This window comes from Danio rerio, chromosome 13, assembly GCF_049306965.1.
Source record: "Danio rerio strain Tuebingen ecotype United States chromosome 13, GRCz12tu, whole genome shotgun sequence".
In the NCBI taxonomy this organism is placed as follows: domain Eukaryota; kingdom Metazoa; phylum Chordata; class Actinopteri; order Cypriniformes; family Danionidae; genus Danio; species Danio rerio.
In genome coordinates, this window is record NC_133188.1 from 52,976,049 (window position 1) to 52,993,964 (window position 17,916).

At 36.8% G+C, this 17,916-nt stretch overlaps 2 protein-coding genes across 2 annotated transcripts in view; one reads left to right on the forward strand and one right to left on the reverse strand.

Annotated features, from left to right (window-relative positions):
• Positions 1-17,916, forward strand: part of LOC100331556 (signal induced proliferation associated 1 like 2) — an 823,625-nt gene that overhangs the window by 478,190 nt on the left and 327,519 nt on the right. The gene's annotated exons all lie outside the window — the stretch shown is intronic.
• Positions 268-16,050, reverse strand: tsnax (translin-associated factor X). The gene is given in 6 exon segments (NM_001030104.1): positions 268-1,195; positions 5,182-5,294; positions 11,741-11,871; positions 13,635-13,749; positions 15,566-15,658; positions 15,817-16,050. Coding segments are annotated over 6 exon segments (846 nt in total). The 5' UTR covers positions 15,833-16,050; the 3' UTR covers positions 268-817.

A 17,916-nucleotide genomic window follows, 5' to 3' on the forward strand; every position in this document is an offset into this window, starting at 1 on the left:
TAGTCCAAACTTGTTTCTAGTCCAAATTTCTAAATGAAGAAATATTTTTCTAGACAAGCAAAACATATTGTCTTGTTTTGAGAAATAATATGCCAATATTAAGTGAGTTTTTCCTTAAAACAAGTAAAATAATCTGCCAATGAGGTAAGCAAATTAATCTTGTTTTATATACATATATACACACACATATACACACACATACACACACACACACACACAAATAAATTATGTAAACGCAATCTTTTATCTCGGATGAAATTAATTGTGATTAATCTTTTAACAGCACTAGTTAATTTATTCTACTAAACACAAGAGAAGATATTTAGAAGAAAGCTGAAAACCACTGACTGAAAAAATACTAAGCAAGTCAATGGTTACAGCTTTCCAACATTTTTCAAACTATCCTCTTTGGTGCTCAACAGAAACAGAAAGGAACAGAAGTGAAGAGTGAATAAACAATCTTCATTTTGGCTGAACTATCCCTTTAAATTGTACGACTGCATGAAAATAGCAGCTCGGAATCCAGGAGCGAAGCAACAACATGCAAGCGTTGAATCAAATACAGAAACCGGAGTCCTAAAACACTCCCACAATAATATAGCTTCTATCATTTTTAAAAATATCTTCCTTGGTGTTCAACAGAAACAGAAAGGGAGAATAAATGATGACCGAATTTACATTTCTGGCTGAATTATCCTTTTAAACATCGTGCAAACCGCATGAAAATTGTCACGAAAAAACAACAAGCAAGCACTGAATCAGATACAGAAGCAGGAGTCCTGAAACACTCCCACGATACAATAAACACCTCCATCTCTCAAGCCATGGCGTCATCAGGATCGATGTGTGCCGCCCTGCTGGAGAAGACGTCCGCCAGCATGTGTTTGGGGATCTCAGATCCGCGGACGCGCAGGGTGTAGCAGGCGTCCTCCACCTTCCCCAGGCTCTGGCGGAGCGTGTGCAGCTTCTTGGACACTTCATAGGGCCCCGTGTTGCCAATTAAAGAGAAGCCGTCGTGGATTTGGCGCAGGAATCCGCTGAGCTGGAATGGTGTGTCCATGTCTCCGTTCCCCACGCTGCTGATGCACATGCGCATCAGTTCACCCGTCAGATCTGCTACACCCAGCAGGTAATCTGTCGGGGTGATCTGGAAGGTCAGGACACATGGACTGGAAAACGTCCCCTCACCTACAGCCTACAGCACAGAGACCAGGAGACAAACACGCATTAACTCTTGTGTGCTGTTGGGGATGTTTTCATCCTCTCTGGGAGGATTTTGAGTCTTAATTTAGCCACAACTTCCTCCGTGTTTCAGCAAGTGGAATCATTTTTGCTGACAAATCTTATTTTGATGCATATTTTTGGGAAAATGCTTTAAAAGTTTTTTGAAACTGAATTATACACTCGTGGCAAACTTACTACGCTTTCGTTGTTGCGGGCTGTTTTTGCAATCAAAAAATGTGATTATAATGGAGGTCAAAAACATAACCAAAGGGTAGTCAATTTGAACAATACACAAGGAGTTAAGTCTAGTTCCCACTACATGACTTTAAACATGGCAGATCACTGTACCGTTCAGATTACATGACTTGATTTTGTGTCTTTAAGGGTGCTTCCACACTTGCCTTATTTAGTTCGATTGAATTGCACTAGAGTTCGTTTTCCCTTTTGGTGCGGTTCGTTTGGGCAGGTGAGAATGCAGCAATCGTACTCGAGTGCTCACCAAAAGCGGACTAAATAAGCGTACCGAGACCTGCTTGAAGAGCTGGTCTCGGTACGCTTTCAAACGAACCCTGAAGCGGTTCATTTGTGGTGAAAATATGATCCGTACTAAAACAGGTCCAACCGCAAAAAGTACTGTGCCTTTTGGACTAATCCAGCTGCCGTAGGCCGATGCACTGTGCATTATGGAAAAATATTTGTTGACAGCGCTTTACCAACAGAGAGAGAGAGAGAGGGGGGAAAACATTACCTGATGGATCATTGGTAATATTTCCGCAAGATGAGCATGTCGCAGTTTAGCTAAATTAATGTATAGTATATGTATAACAAATGTATAGTTTGTCTAAAGCAGGCATACAATCAACCAGCGCAGTCGTCCCTCTAGAGTAAAAATGACATTTTGTGTCTGCCGGTTTTGTTTACCTGCGGGAGTTCATTGGCATTTTCCCGCACGTGAATTCTGACCAATCAATAAGCAGTTTAGGAAATATGTTCAACAACATCTGGCCAATGAGAGATGTGGATTTTGTCAGATGACTGCATTTTGGTTCGTTTCAACTGGTTCGGACCAAAGCCAGCAGTGTGGTGTGAAAACGACCCAAAGACGGCAGAAAATGCAAATATGTATCATTTACTACCCTTGGTCCAGACCAAATGAAGCGAACTACAGATGTGAAAGCACCCTAAATCGCTGCGCAGTTCACATTACCTAAATGATCCACAAGAGGGCATCTCACACACACAAAACACACACAAACTACATGATCTGACAACAACACTTTCACCCAACAGCTCTGTCCTGCCCCCCAAACCACAGCCAATAACATGTTGAGGGCGGAGCTATCAGAAAGAGCCGAACACTTATTGGCTGATGTGTGATGATGACATCACTTTAACACAGCATTTGAAATCTCTCTAAAAGCATTAAAGGAGGCCCTTGAAATCATCGCCTATCACCTGATCTATCAGCGGATCAGTAGCTCATATACGGCGGGGGAAATATGTTCTGAACAATTTTTCCCTGTGAATGATATTTCTAAAGGAGCGGTTGATATGGAATTGGTAAAAACGCAAACAATACAAACATCAAAATAAAACAAAACACAAAAATCTGAAAATGGGTTCTGTGTAATAACAATGGAATGACAGGAGAAAGAGCTGAACTACAGAAATGTGTTAAACACTTTATATAAAAGGCTTTTAATTGACGCAATCTTAAAGACGCCTCTCATGTGGAGAATGAAGTTACATGCATTGCTCAGGTAAGAGATTCTCACAGACTTCAACAAAATGTCAAAATCTTAATGCTTCTGTGGGTCTCGTCTATCAAATCTAAGCTTTATTTTGTATTTTCTATTGGATTCAAGTCAGGTGATTGGCTGGGCCATTCTACAGCTTGATTTTCTTTCTCTGAAAGCATCTGAGAGTCTCCTTGGCTGTGTTTTGGATCACTGTCTTGCTGAAATGTCCACCCTGGCTTCATCTTCATCCTCCTGCTCATGCAGATGTTGGACTGAAGCAGCTGATGTTCATTTACACTGAGGAAGGGCAGAGGCTTGCTGAAGAACTACTTAGAGATTTCAGCTGCTGTCTGGGCTTTCACTGGCAAACTACACCTTCCTTTCTTCATGTGTTCAATACTTTTTCTTTGCGTCATTTAATTTTATTTTGCAAAACTTCATTTGTAAACTATTTAGTTTTGTTTTCTTTGCATATATTACTAACTTTTTTTTGCATTGAGAGGTGCCCTTTTTAATGGTTTGAGCATTTTAACAAATAAACCTGCAGATAATTTGTGCACAAAAACTGTGCTGTCAGTCACATCATTTTTTTTTTTTATTGTTCAATTAAACGAAAACAGAGACGGGGTTTCCGCTGAGGTCACAGCAGTGTTTGTGTTGTCATGAGACTTTTAAAGATGGAGGAGAGACAAGTGCTCGCTGTTTTGAGTTATCCGGAGCTGTATGACCTCACAAATAGTGAATATTACAATATTATACATTTTTACCTTTGAAAATGTAAAACACATGAGTCTATTTTTTTACTTTACACTTAAGTGGTGTTATGATTACAAGAATGCATAAAATTAATAGATTAATACACTAACCGACAAAAGTAGTGGCCTATCCAAGTTTTAGGAACAGCAAATAATCACTTGACTTCTAGTTGATCATTTGGTGTCAGAAGTGGCTCATATGAAAGGTAAAAGTCTCTAGATTTTGCTTATTTGAGCACAATAAAATATGATCATGCCTTGATTTTGACTGATTTCATTAGGACAGTAAGGTCTGACTTTGCTTAGACTAAAGTGTCATCACTGAACAGAAATAATGTCCAGTGTAGAATATAAAGTCCTGCTGCAGTGGAGACAGAATGAATATTGTGTCTGACTCCATCATGAGCTTGGAGGACTGCATCCATACATCTCTGACATGACTCAAATCACTGATTAATAAAGTCATCTGGAATGGCAAAGAAAGCGTTTCTGCAGGACTCCCAGAGTTCATCAAGACTCTTTGAGTTCATTTTTAACGCCTCCTCCTTCATCTTACACCAGACATGCTCAATAATGTTCATGTCTGGTGACTGGGCTGGCCAATCCTGGAGCAGCTTGACCTTCTTTGCTTTCAGGAGCTTTGATGTGGAGGCTGAAGTATGAGAAGGAGCGCTATCCTGCTGGAGAATTGTCCCTCTGCTGTGGTTTGTACTGTAATGGGCAGCACAAATGTCTTGATACCTCAGGCTGTTGATGTTGATCATCCACTCTGCAGATCTCTCACACGCCCCCATACTGAATGTAACCCAAACCATGATTTCTCCTTCACCAAACTTGACTGATTTCTGTGAGAACCTTGGCTCCATGTGGGTTCCAGTAGATCTTCTGCAAAATCTGCAACTTTTTCCAATTGATCAACTAGAAGTCAAGTTATTATTTGTTGCTCTTACAACTGGGATTGACGACAAGACTGTTGTCAGGTAGTGCAGAAAAAGCATGCATATCTACTGTTAAAAACAGCATTGATGACTAACTAAAAAATGATCAATACAAGAATAGAAATTTAACGCATAAAATATTATATATATATATATATATATATATATATATATATATATATATATATATATATATATATATATATATATATTTAATATCAAACACTGCTACAGATAACACGATAACAGTTTATTCATAAGCAAAACAGAAATGTGCACAGAAAACAATAGCAACAGGTTTTCCCTCGAACTAGACCAAAGCATCTAAAAATATCTTATTTACAGAGACGTGCGCAGAAGGCAGACATCCCGCAGTCTAAAAATAGCAGAAGATGGAGCGATTGTCAGCATCTGATAACTGAGGTGAAAGTGCTCTGCAGGACGTAGCCCGTCCGTTTCAGCAGAGAACAACATGTTCATGTTGAAACAGAAGAATAAATGTTGATTTTAGATATAATATCATACCTTATTATTGTCTCTGATGAAGACCAGACGAGCGTTGATCTCCTCCAGGCTGATGAGGGAGCGATGTCTGATGAAGTGATGGAAGGAAACAGCCTCCACATACTCCTGAATGCCTGAAAACACAACTAAGGGTCATTCATATTATCACTATAATATACAGAATAAGTCAGAATAAGTCAAGAGTTATTGTGAAATTTTCCTTTAAATGTTTCCCAAAGGATGTTTAATGGATAATTTTCACAGTATTACACAATTTCTGGTGTCCTTGTTGAATAAAAGTAGTAATTCTTCTTTTCCACATAATTCAACAACGATAAACTGAAAGGTTGTAAAACTATAAAGATTATCTACATTTATCTAAGATTGACTACATCATCAGCAAACAGTGCATTTAAAAACCTTATTAATTATTAAATGAATTCTCACTTTCCTGAAATTTCACAAATATATGGCCAGCACTTGTATCAACACAATGATACAAACAAATACATACAAAAAACCATAAACAATACCAAACAAATCTACATAAAATTAAATAAAATAAGAATAATTTTATTCATTAAAATAATAATAATAATAATAAAAAAATTTAATGAAATAAAAAATAATTAAATAAAATTTCAAATAAAATTTTTTAAAAATATTCAATTTAAAACAAAATTAAATAAACAAAAAATTAAATTAAACATTTAAGAATAAATAAAAATAATAAAATATATATTAATAAATAAAATAAAAAATAAATAAAATAAATAAAAAAATTAATTGAATATAAAATACAATTTAAAATTAGGATAAAATAAAAAAAATAAAAAACAAGAAAAAATAAAAATAAATAAAATAAATGAAAAATAAGTAAGAAAATATAAAATAAAATTAAATAAAACAATAAAATAAATCAATTAAATAAAATAATATACTATAAAAATAATAAAAAACTAAATAAATATAAAAATAAAATAAAAAATAACCTAAAAAACTACATATAATAACAATTTTTGTTACATTAAAAAAATAATAATTAAATAAAAAATTAAATAAAATAACTAACATAAAATAACTAACATAAAATAACTAACTAACTAACTAACTAACTAACTAACTAACTAACTCACTAACTAACATAATTACATTAAATAACAACAACAGCAATATAATATCAACTAAATGTATTACAAAACCGTGTTGCTTAAGGCACAAAGTAAATCTGCAACAATAAGTAGAACATTAAATTGGCCTTAAACAAATCCACTCACAATATTAATTCAAGAGGTATGTAATAATGTCTCCTATTACTGTGCATCCTCAACGCTTGCTGTTCATAAGATACAAGACTTCACCAGAAAATACCCACAATTTTAACACATACTAACCATGCCATGCCACACAGACCATGTCTGCTCTTTTTGAACAATAAGGAAAAACTATTAATGAGGAATAGATATTACACTAAGCTTCTTATATACTTTCCAAAATATATGCTTAATGCACTCAAACCATTTGTGCTTCTTTTCAAAATAAGACACAGTTTGGTGTGATTTGGCGTGATTAGGTCTTGTATAAACATCAATAATGACAGGATGGAAAACTCTGTGATTAAGCTTTACTTTCGGACTGCTAATTAACATCAAAGACTCTTATCTGTCGCTCTGCTCACACTGTGATCATATTAAACACACATAAATGTCGCTTTCCATGTCGAACCGCATGAACTCTGTGTGAATCAGTGAATGTGAAAGAGTTCCCACAATAGCAGCTTTTCTCAGGCCGACAGGAAAACCGATAACCCTTATCAGGCTTCAGACGGAGACTCCCACTGCTGGACATTTCTTTGGAGGTTAATTTGACAGAAAGGTCACCTTACTGGATGTAAACATGTAATGTAAATTAAATGAGGAAACTGATAGTGTCATCTGAAAGACGGCACCCACTGACAGTGTAGTGTCCCCTTCACTTTTTACTGGGACATTAGGACTCACACAGACCGCAGGTTGAGCGCCCCCTGTTGGCATCACAAACACCACTTCTGTCAGCAACCTAGCTTTCGCATGTGGTCTTCCATCCAGGTACTGACCAGCCTCAAGCCTGCTTAGCTTTAGTGAGTAACAGAGAGCAAAGCAAAGACGGTTGACATTCTGCCACAAGATGGCGGCAGAGACCCCATAATAAGTCCTTAGGGGAGAAAAACTGTAAATTTCTAACTAGTTGATCAAATCATTTCTAAACAGGTAAGTGACATTCTAAGTCGATCTGTTATTGTTTATATGTTGTAGTGCTGTGCTTTTACCATAGTAATCTGCTAGTGTTTGCTTTGCTTCGGCTTTGTTGGGGATAATTATTGTGATCTCTTGATTACAACAGAGAAATACTGGCAAATCTCTGTAGACTGATGGCATTTCATGCCGTTTAGCCTTATAATCTTAAAATGTGAGTAAAATCAGCTGTTTTGTCATCACTTTAGACATCACGCTAGAGAATCATTCAAACACCAGCTCTAAAGTGACGTTGGTGAATGAGCAGCGGTTTCTGCTGTTCTGACGTCAGCTGCAGATGTGAATGAATGGCGGAAGAAAGTAGTTTCTCTTACAAAAGGATTTTGTTTGATTTTCTTTTCATATACACTATTATGCTGTCAAACTGTTGTATAAACACAATATCACACTCGTATCAGTGTGATATAACTGTATATCGTCACGGATGACTCACTAAGGCACTCAGCTTGCGGCCTCAATTTAATGCACGCCTCCCACCAGCGCCGATATACAGCCTTTAAAGCAGGGGTCTCAAACTCGCGGCCCGCGGGCCATTTGCGGCCCTCAGTGCAATATTTTGTGGCCCGCGCCGACCGCTGTACACTGACAGATTCAGCGGAGCGGTGAGAGAGAGCGCTCCCCGCTCCGCTGATTCTATCCGTACACAGCGCGCTTGTCACTCAATGCGCGTTGTCGCACGCGTTCTGATCAGCTGTGTTGTCGCGCGCGTACTCAAGAGCGGTGTTATCGCGCGCGTACTCAAGAGCGGTGTTATCGCGCGCCTACTGAAGGGCGGGACCGAGGGTGTGTCGCGTCGCGGGGGCACTTTCTATGCAAGACTAAAAAGGGCATGTGGTCTGCACAGGTTGAGCCCTATGTGTGCACGTGCCTGCCCTGCATCTTATATATATTATAGGTAGATACAGACTGGTACAGACTGATGTGACTGGAGTGGGGTGGGGGTGTTTTATTTATATATACGCCTTTTTTTTTTTAGGTGAGGGAATGGAAGTTTTGAGTGAGTTCCCCCACTTTTTTCCCTAGGACTTCAATAAGTCAAAGTACAGGTCTAGACTTAATGATGATCATCTTCAAGCCATACTGAGGGTCTCAACTGCTTCCGCTCTAAAGCCAAATGTGGTTCAGATTTGTAAGAAGAAGCGCTGTCAAGTCTCTGGCAGCAAGAAGTAGGCAAAAGATGCCATGTTCAGAAGAGCTGTTCATAATCTTCACTCAATGTTCTATTAATGTTCAGGACACTTCATGTTCAGAAGAAATAATTAAAACTGTTAATAATGACATTTGAGGACTTTTTTTTTGTGAAATCCCTTATGCGGCCCAGCCTCACCCAGACTTTACCTCCTGCGGCCCCCAGGTAAATTGAGTTTGAGACCCCTGCTTTAAAGCCTACAAAAATATTATGGTGTCACTATAGAGACACCATAATATTTTTGTATTTACAGTCTAATATTTAGTGTATTTTTATTTATTTTTTGTCTATCTATAAAGAGACACCATAATATTTTTGTATTTAGTCTAATATTTAGTGTATTTTTATTTATTTTTTGTCTATCTATAAAGAGACACCATAATATTTTTGTATTTAGTCTAATATTTAGTGTATTTTTATTTATTTTTTGTCTATCTATAAAGAGACACCATAATATTTTTGTATTTAGTCTAATATTTAGTGTATTTTTATTTATTTTTTGTCTATCTATAAAGAGACACCATAATATTTTTGTATTTAGTCTAATATTTAGTGTATTTTTATTTATTTTTTGTCTATCTATAAAGAGACACCATAATATTTTTGTATTTAGTCTAATATTTAGTGTATTTTTATTTATTTTTTGTCTATCTATAAAGAGACACCATAATATTTTTGTATTTAGTCTAATATTTAGTGTATTTTTATTTATTTTTTGTCTATCTATAAAGAGACACCATAATATTTTTGTATTTAGTCTAATATTTAGTGTATTTTTATTTATTTTTTGTCTATCTATAAAGAGACACCATAATATTTTTGTATTTACAGTCTAATATTTAGTGTATTTTTATTTATTTTTTGTCTATCTATAAAGAGACACCATAATATTTTTGTATTTAGTCTAATATTTAGAGTATTTTTATTTATTTTTTGTCTATCTATAAAGAGACACCATAATATTTTTGTATTTACAGTCTAATATTTACAGTATTTTTATTTATTTTTTGTCTATCTATAAAGAGACACCATAATATTTTTGTATTTACAGTCTAATATTTAGTGTATTTTTATTTATTTTTTGTCTATCTATAAAGAGACACCATAATATTTTTGTATTTACAGTCTAATATATATATATAATACATTAATAAATGTTCAAAATAGTAAAACAGTCATATGCAAATTAACCGTTTTTATTTATCTTTATTTATCTACTGTTTATGCACTACACTGTTCATCTCCTACTGCTTGATGTTTGGTTTGTTTGATGCAATTGGTGCCAAATTTAGCCCTTAATGGCCTTTAATGTGAAAACAAACCCATTAGATGCACCGAGAGGCTTTATCAACCCAATAAAGCTCTGGCAATAAAGGAAAAATAGAAAGGATCTGACCTCGGTCACGTCTCGAGAAAGACCCCGATGACTATAATCTGAAAATGATAAGATAAATTTGCTCGGTCCACCCTGCCTTATCCACACTTCCCTCAGAAGTCTGCAGACTCTGTGTCTCTTTCATGAAAGACGTGAATAATAATGGCTGGAAAAGCAAAGTGACGCTTCTTGGAAACATTCTTGGAGACATGAGTGATGATGAAGGCCTGTCACGACAAATCATTTCAGAGTTGTTGTTTTTAACATTTTGTCAGAAATTTATTAAACAATAATTAATTCTACAACAGCAGCAAACACACTCATAACAATGACTTTGCTGCTTGTTCAAATGACTTATTTAAAAGGAGCTGAAACATCACAATTCTTGAGATTTTTTGGGACAACTTAATTGTTTTATGTTCAACCTACCTACTGTACACTTACTGGCCACTTTATTAGGTACACTTTACTAGTGCCGAGTCGGATCTCCTTTTGCCTTCAGAACTGTCTTAATCCTTCCTGAAAGATTCAACAAGGTACTGGAAACATGCCTCAGAGATTTTGCTCCATATTGACATGATAGCATCACACAGTTGCTGCAGATTTGTCGGCTGCACATCCATGATGAATTTCCCGTTCCACCACATCCCAAAGGTGCTCCATTGGATTGAGCTCTGGTGACTGTGGAGGCCATTGGAGTACAGTGAACTCATTGTCATGTTCAAAAAACCAATCTGAGATGATTCACGCTTTGACATGAAGGGTTATCCTGCTGAAAAGTAGTCATCAGAAAGATGGACACACTGTGCTCATAAAGGGATGGACATGGTCAGCAACAATACTCAGGTAGGCTGTGGTGTTGACACAATGTTCAATTGGTACTAATGACCCCAAAGTGTGCCAAGAAAATCTCCCCCACACCATTACACCACCACCACCACCAACCTGAACCGTTGATACAAGGCAGGATGGCTCCATGCTTTTATGTTGTTGATGCCAAATTCTGACCCGACCATCCGAATGTGTCAGCAGAAATGGAGACTCATCAGAGCAGCAACGTTTCTCCAATCTTCTACTGTCCAGTTTTGGTGAGCCTGTGTGAATTGTAGCCTCAGTTTCCTGTTCTCAGCTGACAGGAGCGGCACCCGGTGTGGTCTTCTGCTGCTGTAGCCCATCCGCCTCAAGGTTGGACGTGTTGTGTGTTCAGAGATGCTCTTCTGCAGAGCTTGGTTGTATCGAGTGCTTATTTGAGTTACTGTTGCCTTTCTATCAGCTGGAACCAGTCTGGCCATTCTCCTCTGACCTCTGGCATCAACAAGGCATTTGGACCCACAGAACTGCCGCTCACTGGATAATTCCTTTTTCAGACCATTCTCTGTAAACCCTAGAGATGGTTGTGCGTGAAAATCCCAGTAGATCAGCAGTTTCTGAAATACTTAGACCAGCCCGTCTGGCACCAACAACCATGCCACGTTCAAAGTCACTTCAATCCCCTTTCTTCTCCTTTCTGATGCTCAGTTTGAACTGCAGCAGATCGTCTTGACCTTGCCTACATGCATAGATGCATTGAGTTGCTTCCCAGTGATTGACTGACTAGAAATTAGCATCAGCGAGCAGTTGGACAGGTGTACCTAATAAAGTGGCCAGTGAATGTTTTACCTACATCATATCTTAGAGTGTAAACATAACTGTCTCCTGACCACTGTAAGCGCGTGTCCATACCTGGAGTAAACGCTCTGTGAAACTGATGTAAATCTTCTCCTCTCAGCTCCTCTGCGATCTGTCCGATCTTCTGCCTCACACCATCCAGCTTCACCTCGGCCTCATTCAGGATCTCCTCCACATCTGGAACACTAAACAGATGCACATAAATAACCATTTAGAGAGTCCTGCCATGCCCCTTATTTACAATCTGTAATATTGTGTCTCTTTAAATGACAAATGAGTTTTTGTAATCAAAATAAATTCCTTTTTTCCACACTTTCCATTTGAATTTAAGTTTTACTGCAAATGTCACATTGATAATGCTGGATTTGCTCATATTCAACTAAATTAAACAACAATCATCATTAAACTGAACTCTATCCAATAACTAATATAGAATAAATGCCAATGTTATCATTTTATTTCAATGGCTGTGTATTTTACATTTACATTTAGTCATTTAGCAGACGCTTTTATCCAAAGCGACTTACACATGAGGACAAGGAAGCAATTTACACAACTATGAGAGCAGCAATGAATAAGTGCTGTAGGCAAGTTTCAGGTCTGTAAAGTCTAAGAAGGGAAGTATTAGTAGTATTAGTATTTATTTTTTATTTTTTTTGGGTACAGTTAGTGTGATATTCAGAGAGGCAATTGCAGATTAGGAAGTGAAGTGGAGACTAAATAGTTGAGTTTCTTGAAAATAGCGAGTGATTCTGCTGTTCTGATGCAGTTAGGGAGTTCATTCCACCAACTGGGCAGAGCGAAAGTGATTTCTTCCCTCTTTGGGATGGAAGCACGAGGCGACGTTCATTCACAGAACGCAAGTTTCTGGAGGGCACATAGATCTGCAGAAGTGAGAGCAGATACGAAGGAGCAAGGCCAGAAGTCGCTTTGTAGGCAAACATCAGAGCTTTGAATTTGATGCGAGCAGCAACTGGCAGCCAGTGCAAACGGATGAGCAGCGGAGTGACGTGCTCTTTTAGGTTCATTAAAGACCACTCGTGCTGCTGCGTTCTGGAGCAGATGAAGAGGTTTGATAGAGTTAGCTGGAAGCCCGGCTAGTAGAGAGTTGCAATAGTCCAGTCTGGAGAGAACAAGAGCTTGAACAAGGAGTTGAGCTGCATGTTCAGATAAGAAGGGTCGGATCTTTCTGATGTTATAGAGTGCGAATTTAGAGTGTGAATTTAGAATGTGTATTTATTTAATTATTTACTTTATTTAGCCAGGAGATCACATTGAGACAGTACTGTCTCTTCTTCCAGTGAGACCTGGTCAAGATGGCAGGCAGCACATAAAGTTTCATATAAAAAACACAAAAAAACAATTCCACAAAATTACAAAATCACCGTTCATAAAAACATCAGATCATAAAAAAACAATTACAGGTGTCCTTTAAGATGTTGTATAAAAGATGTTTAAAAGTACTCGGAGTCGGAAGAGTGTTAAGATTGAGCTGATTTTGCAGGTCATTCCAAGCCCTAGGAGCGTAAACGGAAAAAGCACGTTTGCCAAGTTCTGACAGTACCCTTGGAACTATCAGACGAATACATGAACCAGATCTAGTGTGTTGGTCGTTGGTGTGAAATGTTAATAAATTAGAAACATAGGATGGTAATTTACCTAAAAGAGCCTTTAAAATAAATAAGTACAGATGTAATTATCTCCTTTGATATAACGTCCGTGAATTTGCACCTGTGACGAAGCGTATTGCTGCATGATAAACAGAATCTAGTTTTCTTAGTAGTATTCTTATCTCTATTCATCCATGCAACTACACGACATCCAGTTACTATTCTATATACTAAATCAATTCATTTATGTTTCAATCGATCATTTAGAGTGACAACATATTTTGGACACACTTTCCATACTACATTTTAAATACAGCATGTGCAGTAATATCTCTCACCTGGCCACTCTGTGCAGAAGAAATATGGTCCGCTTGCTCTCAATAGTGACATCTCTGCTGATTTTCACCAAACGCTCATATTTATCATATCTGGTGTCAAGCTCCTGCTGGAAAACTGTCAAAGAGTGTCATTTATAGCAGTTAGTAATGTACAGGGGTAAATACTACAGTCTGAATCTGAACCATACTACAGTGAAGCACTTTAATTAACCTGTTGTTGTGATTATGTAGTTGCTATTGTCACTCAATGAACAAATGACCCCATACTGTAGTTTCTACAACCATAGATTATATTTGTATTTGTATTTGGGAGACAACTTAAGTGTTTTAAGTCCAATCCACTTAGATTTGTGAAAAACCAATAAGTTACTTAATTCCTTCATGTCGTCCTCACACAAATCGGTTACGTGGAACCCTGAATTTTTTACAGTGCAGTTTACTACAGTAAAAATGAAAGTATGCCACAGTACTTATCACAGTTTCAATGTAGTTAATACTAGAGTAAACTGTAGCATTTAATAACAAAGCGTTGTGGTTACTATGAAATATAAACTTACCGGCCACTTTATTAGGTACACCTGTCCAACTGCTCTTTAACGCGCATTTCTAATCAGCCAATCACACGGTGGCAACTCAATGCATTTAGGCATGTAGACATGGTCAAGACGATCTGCTGCAGTTCAAACTGAGCATCAGAATGGGGAAGAAAGGGGATTTAAGTGACTTTGAACGTGGCATGGTTGTTGGTGCGAGACGGGCTGCTCAGAGTATTTCAGAAACTGCTGATCTACTGGGATTTTCACGCACAACCATCTCTAGGGTTTACAGAGAATGATCAGAAAAAGAGGAAATATCCAGTGAGCGGCAGTTCTGTGGGTGCAAATGCCTTATTGATGCCAGAGGTCAGAGGAGAATGGCCAGACTGGTTCCAGCTGATAGAAAGGCAACATTAACTCAAATAAGCACTCGTTACAACCGAGGTCTGCAGAAGAGCATCTCTGAACACACAACACGTCCAACCTTGAGGCGGATGGGCTACAGCAGCAGAAGACCACACCGGGTGCCACTCCTGTCAGCTAAGAACAGGAAACTGAGGCTACAATTCACACAGACTCACCAAAACTGGACAATAGAAGATTGGAGAAACGTTGCCTGCTCTGATGAGTCTCCATTTCTGCTGCCACATTCGGATGTTTGGGTCAGAATTTAGCCTCAACACCTTGAAAGCATGGAGCCATCCTGCCTATCAATGGTTCAGGCTGCTGCTGGTGGTGTAATAGTGTGGGCGAGATTTTCTTAGCACACTTTGGGCCCATTAGTACCAATTGAGCATCGTGTCAACGCCACAGTCTACCTGAGTATTGTTGCTGACCATGTCCATCCATTTATGACCAGTTTACCCATCTTCTGATGGCTACTTCCAGCAGGATAACGCACCATGTCATAAAGCATGAATCATCTCAGACTGGTTTCTTGAACATGACAATGAGTTCACTGTACTCAAATGGCCTCCACAGTCACCAGATATCAATCCAATAGAGTGCCTTTGGGATGTGGTGAACGGGAGATTCACATCATGGATGTGCATCCGACAAATCAGCAGCAACTGCGTGATGCGATCATGTCAATATGGAGCAAAATCTCTGAGGAATATTTGCAGTGGCTTGTTGAAACTATGCCACAAAGGATTAAGATAGTTCTGAAGCCAAAAGGGGGTCCAATCCGTTACTATCAAGGTGTACCTAATAAAGTGACCGGTGATTGTATTCACACACTTTACCATAGTATAATTCAAAACAGTACTAATTAGGTTCCAATAAGCCCAAATAGCAAAGAAAAATAAAAAATGCATGTAAAAAATATCTTAGGCCTTAATAGGTATATATAAAGCACTATAGTGTTTTATGTGAGATCTCATCAGTGTCTCTCACCTTTGAATGCAGAAATGACGACTGAATTCGGGTTCATACAATCCTCTGATCTCTGACCTGGTTCTGTCCTCCGTTTTCGGGCACATCCTTCGTCTGAACAGAGATGTATTTAGATATGAATATATTTAAGCACATTTACAGAGTATTGTTTACACAACAGCATCACAATAATTGAGCAAACGATGCTAGTAATGTAGGTATTCAACACTATCATTTTAACCGCAAGCGTAATGTAAAAATGCTGTGTTTACCTTCTCGTTTACTCATCTCTGTGATAAAGTATTTTTTACTGTGGAGGTTTGTTTATGAACGAAATTAAAACTGCTTGTAGTTTAGCAGCTGCTTGTGATTTTAGTGCGTGTTAATCCAGCTGGATGCCTCTGTCGTGGGACTTCGTTTTACGTATTTACGTTGAATTACTTTCTCAAAAATTAAACCTACACCAGAGGTGTTTATATTTGTCTCCTCGACGTCGTGTGTTTACTGTTAAAGATGTAATTTTCGTATAATTTGAACGCTGGCGAGTAAACGGACTTCTATTATTTACACGGGACCTGCGCGTCTTAAACGCGTCGGCCGCTAGTCATTATGGGTAATGTAGTTTGGTTGGGTCAGTTGGCATTTCTGTGTTGAGCGTGCATGTTCGTGTTGGCTTGGGTTTCCTCCAGGTGCTCCGGTTTTTTTCCCACAGTCCAAACACATGCGCTATAGGTGACTTGGGTAAACTAAATTGGCCGTAGTGTATGAGTGTGTGTGAATGAGTGTGTGTGTGTTTCCCTGTACTGAGATGCGGCTGGAAGGGCATCCGTTGTAAAAAAACATTCTGGAATAGTTGGCGGTTCGTTCCGCTGTGACAACCCCTGATGAATAAAGTAACTAAGTTGAAGGAAAATGAATGAATGAATGAATGGTTTAGTTCAGTCAATATGGTGACGTTAAACACATTTGGGTTTGAAGATTTCATTTAAATTATTTAGACAATTATTAGTTTTGTAACGTATTTTATAAATAGCTTACTACAATTGTCTAAAGTAATTTCTTCGAAACGTCTAGTCTTCATTACAAAACAAATCTGTTCTAAGAATCAAATATTATTGAAATAAGGGAAATACTATATGCTGAATACATGCATTCATAATGTGCACACATAAATAACACTATATACAATTGAAGTCAGAATAATTAGCCCCCCTGATAATTTTTTCCCCCAATTCCTGTTTAACGGAGAGAAAAAATTTCAGCACATTTCTAAACAGTGTTGATAACTTATTTCTAATAACTGATTTATTTTATCTTTGCCATGATGACAGTAAATAATATTTGTTTTTTTAGACACTTCTATTACGCTTGAAGTGACATTTAAGGGCTTACCTAGGTTAATTAGGTTAGCTAGGCAGGTTAGGGTAATTAGGCAAGTTATTGTATAACGATGGTTTGTTTTGTAGATTACTGAGAAAAAAATATAGCTTAAAGGGGCTAATAACTTTGACCTTAAAATGGTGTTAAAAAAAAATAAAAACTGCTTTTATTCTAGCCAAAATAAAACAAACAAGACTTTCTCCAGAAGAAAAAACATTGTCAGACATACTGTGAAAATTTCCCTGCTCTGTTAAGCATCATTTAGGAAATATTTAGAAAAGAAGACAAAATTCAAAGGGGGGCTAATAATTCTGACTTCAACTGTATATTTATATATATTTTCTTAATCCATAAAAATGATAAGGAAAAAATGTCATATAATGTGAATCCAGTCCTCATAAGTAAAATAAATGCCTAAGGATTATACATGGTTTTTAAACAAACAAATAAATAAATAATACACATATTTATATGTAAATAAATAAATAGATAATAATAATAATAATAATAATAATAATAATAATAATAATAATAATAATGATGATGATGATGGTAATAATAATAATAATAATAATAATAATAATAATAAAATAATAATAAAATAATGATGATGATGATGATGGTAATAATAATAATAATAATAATAATAATAATAATAAAAAATAATAATAAAAAATAAAAATAATAATGATGGTAATAATAATAATAATAATAATAATAATAATAACAATAATAATAAATTGCACAAAAAATGCACAAAAAGTTATTGTATGTATTGTTGAACCAATAATGAGTTAAAAACAAAACAAGTGTCAAACATGATTGACCTTACTAAAAAAGTAATGATTATTTATTGCTTAATACCTACATAACATTTTAAATAATGAATAAATGTGTGAATAAATAAATAAATGAGTCAATTAATTCATTTATTCACACATTTCTTTATTTTTTATTTTGTTATGTAGGTATTCAGATTATATTAAGCAACA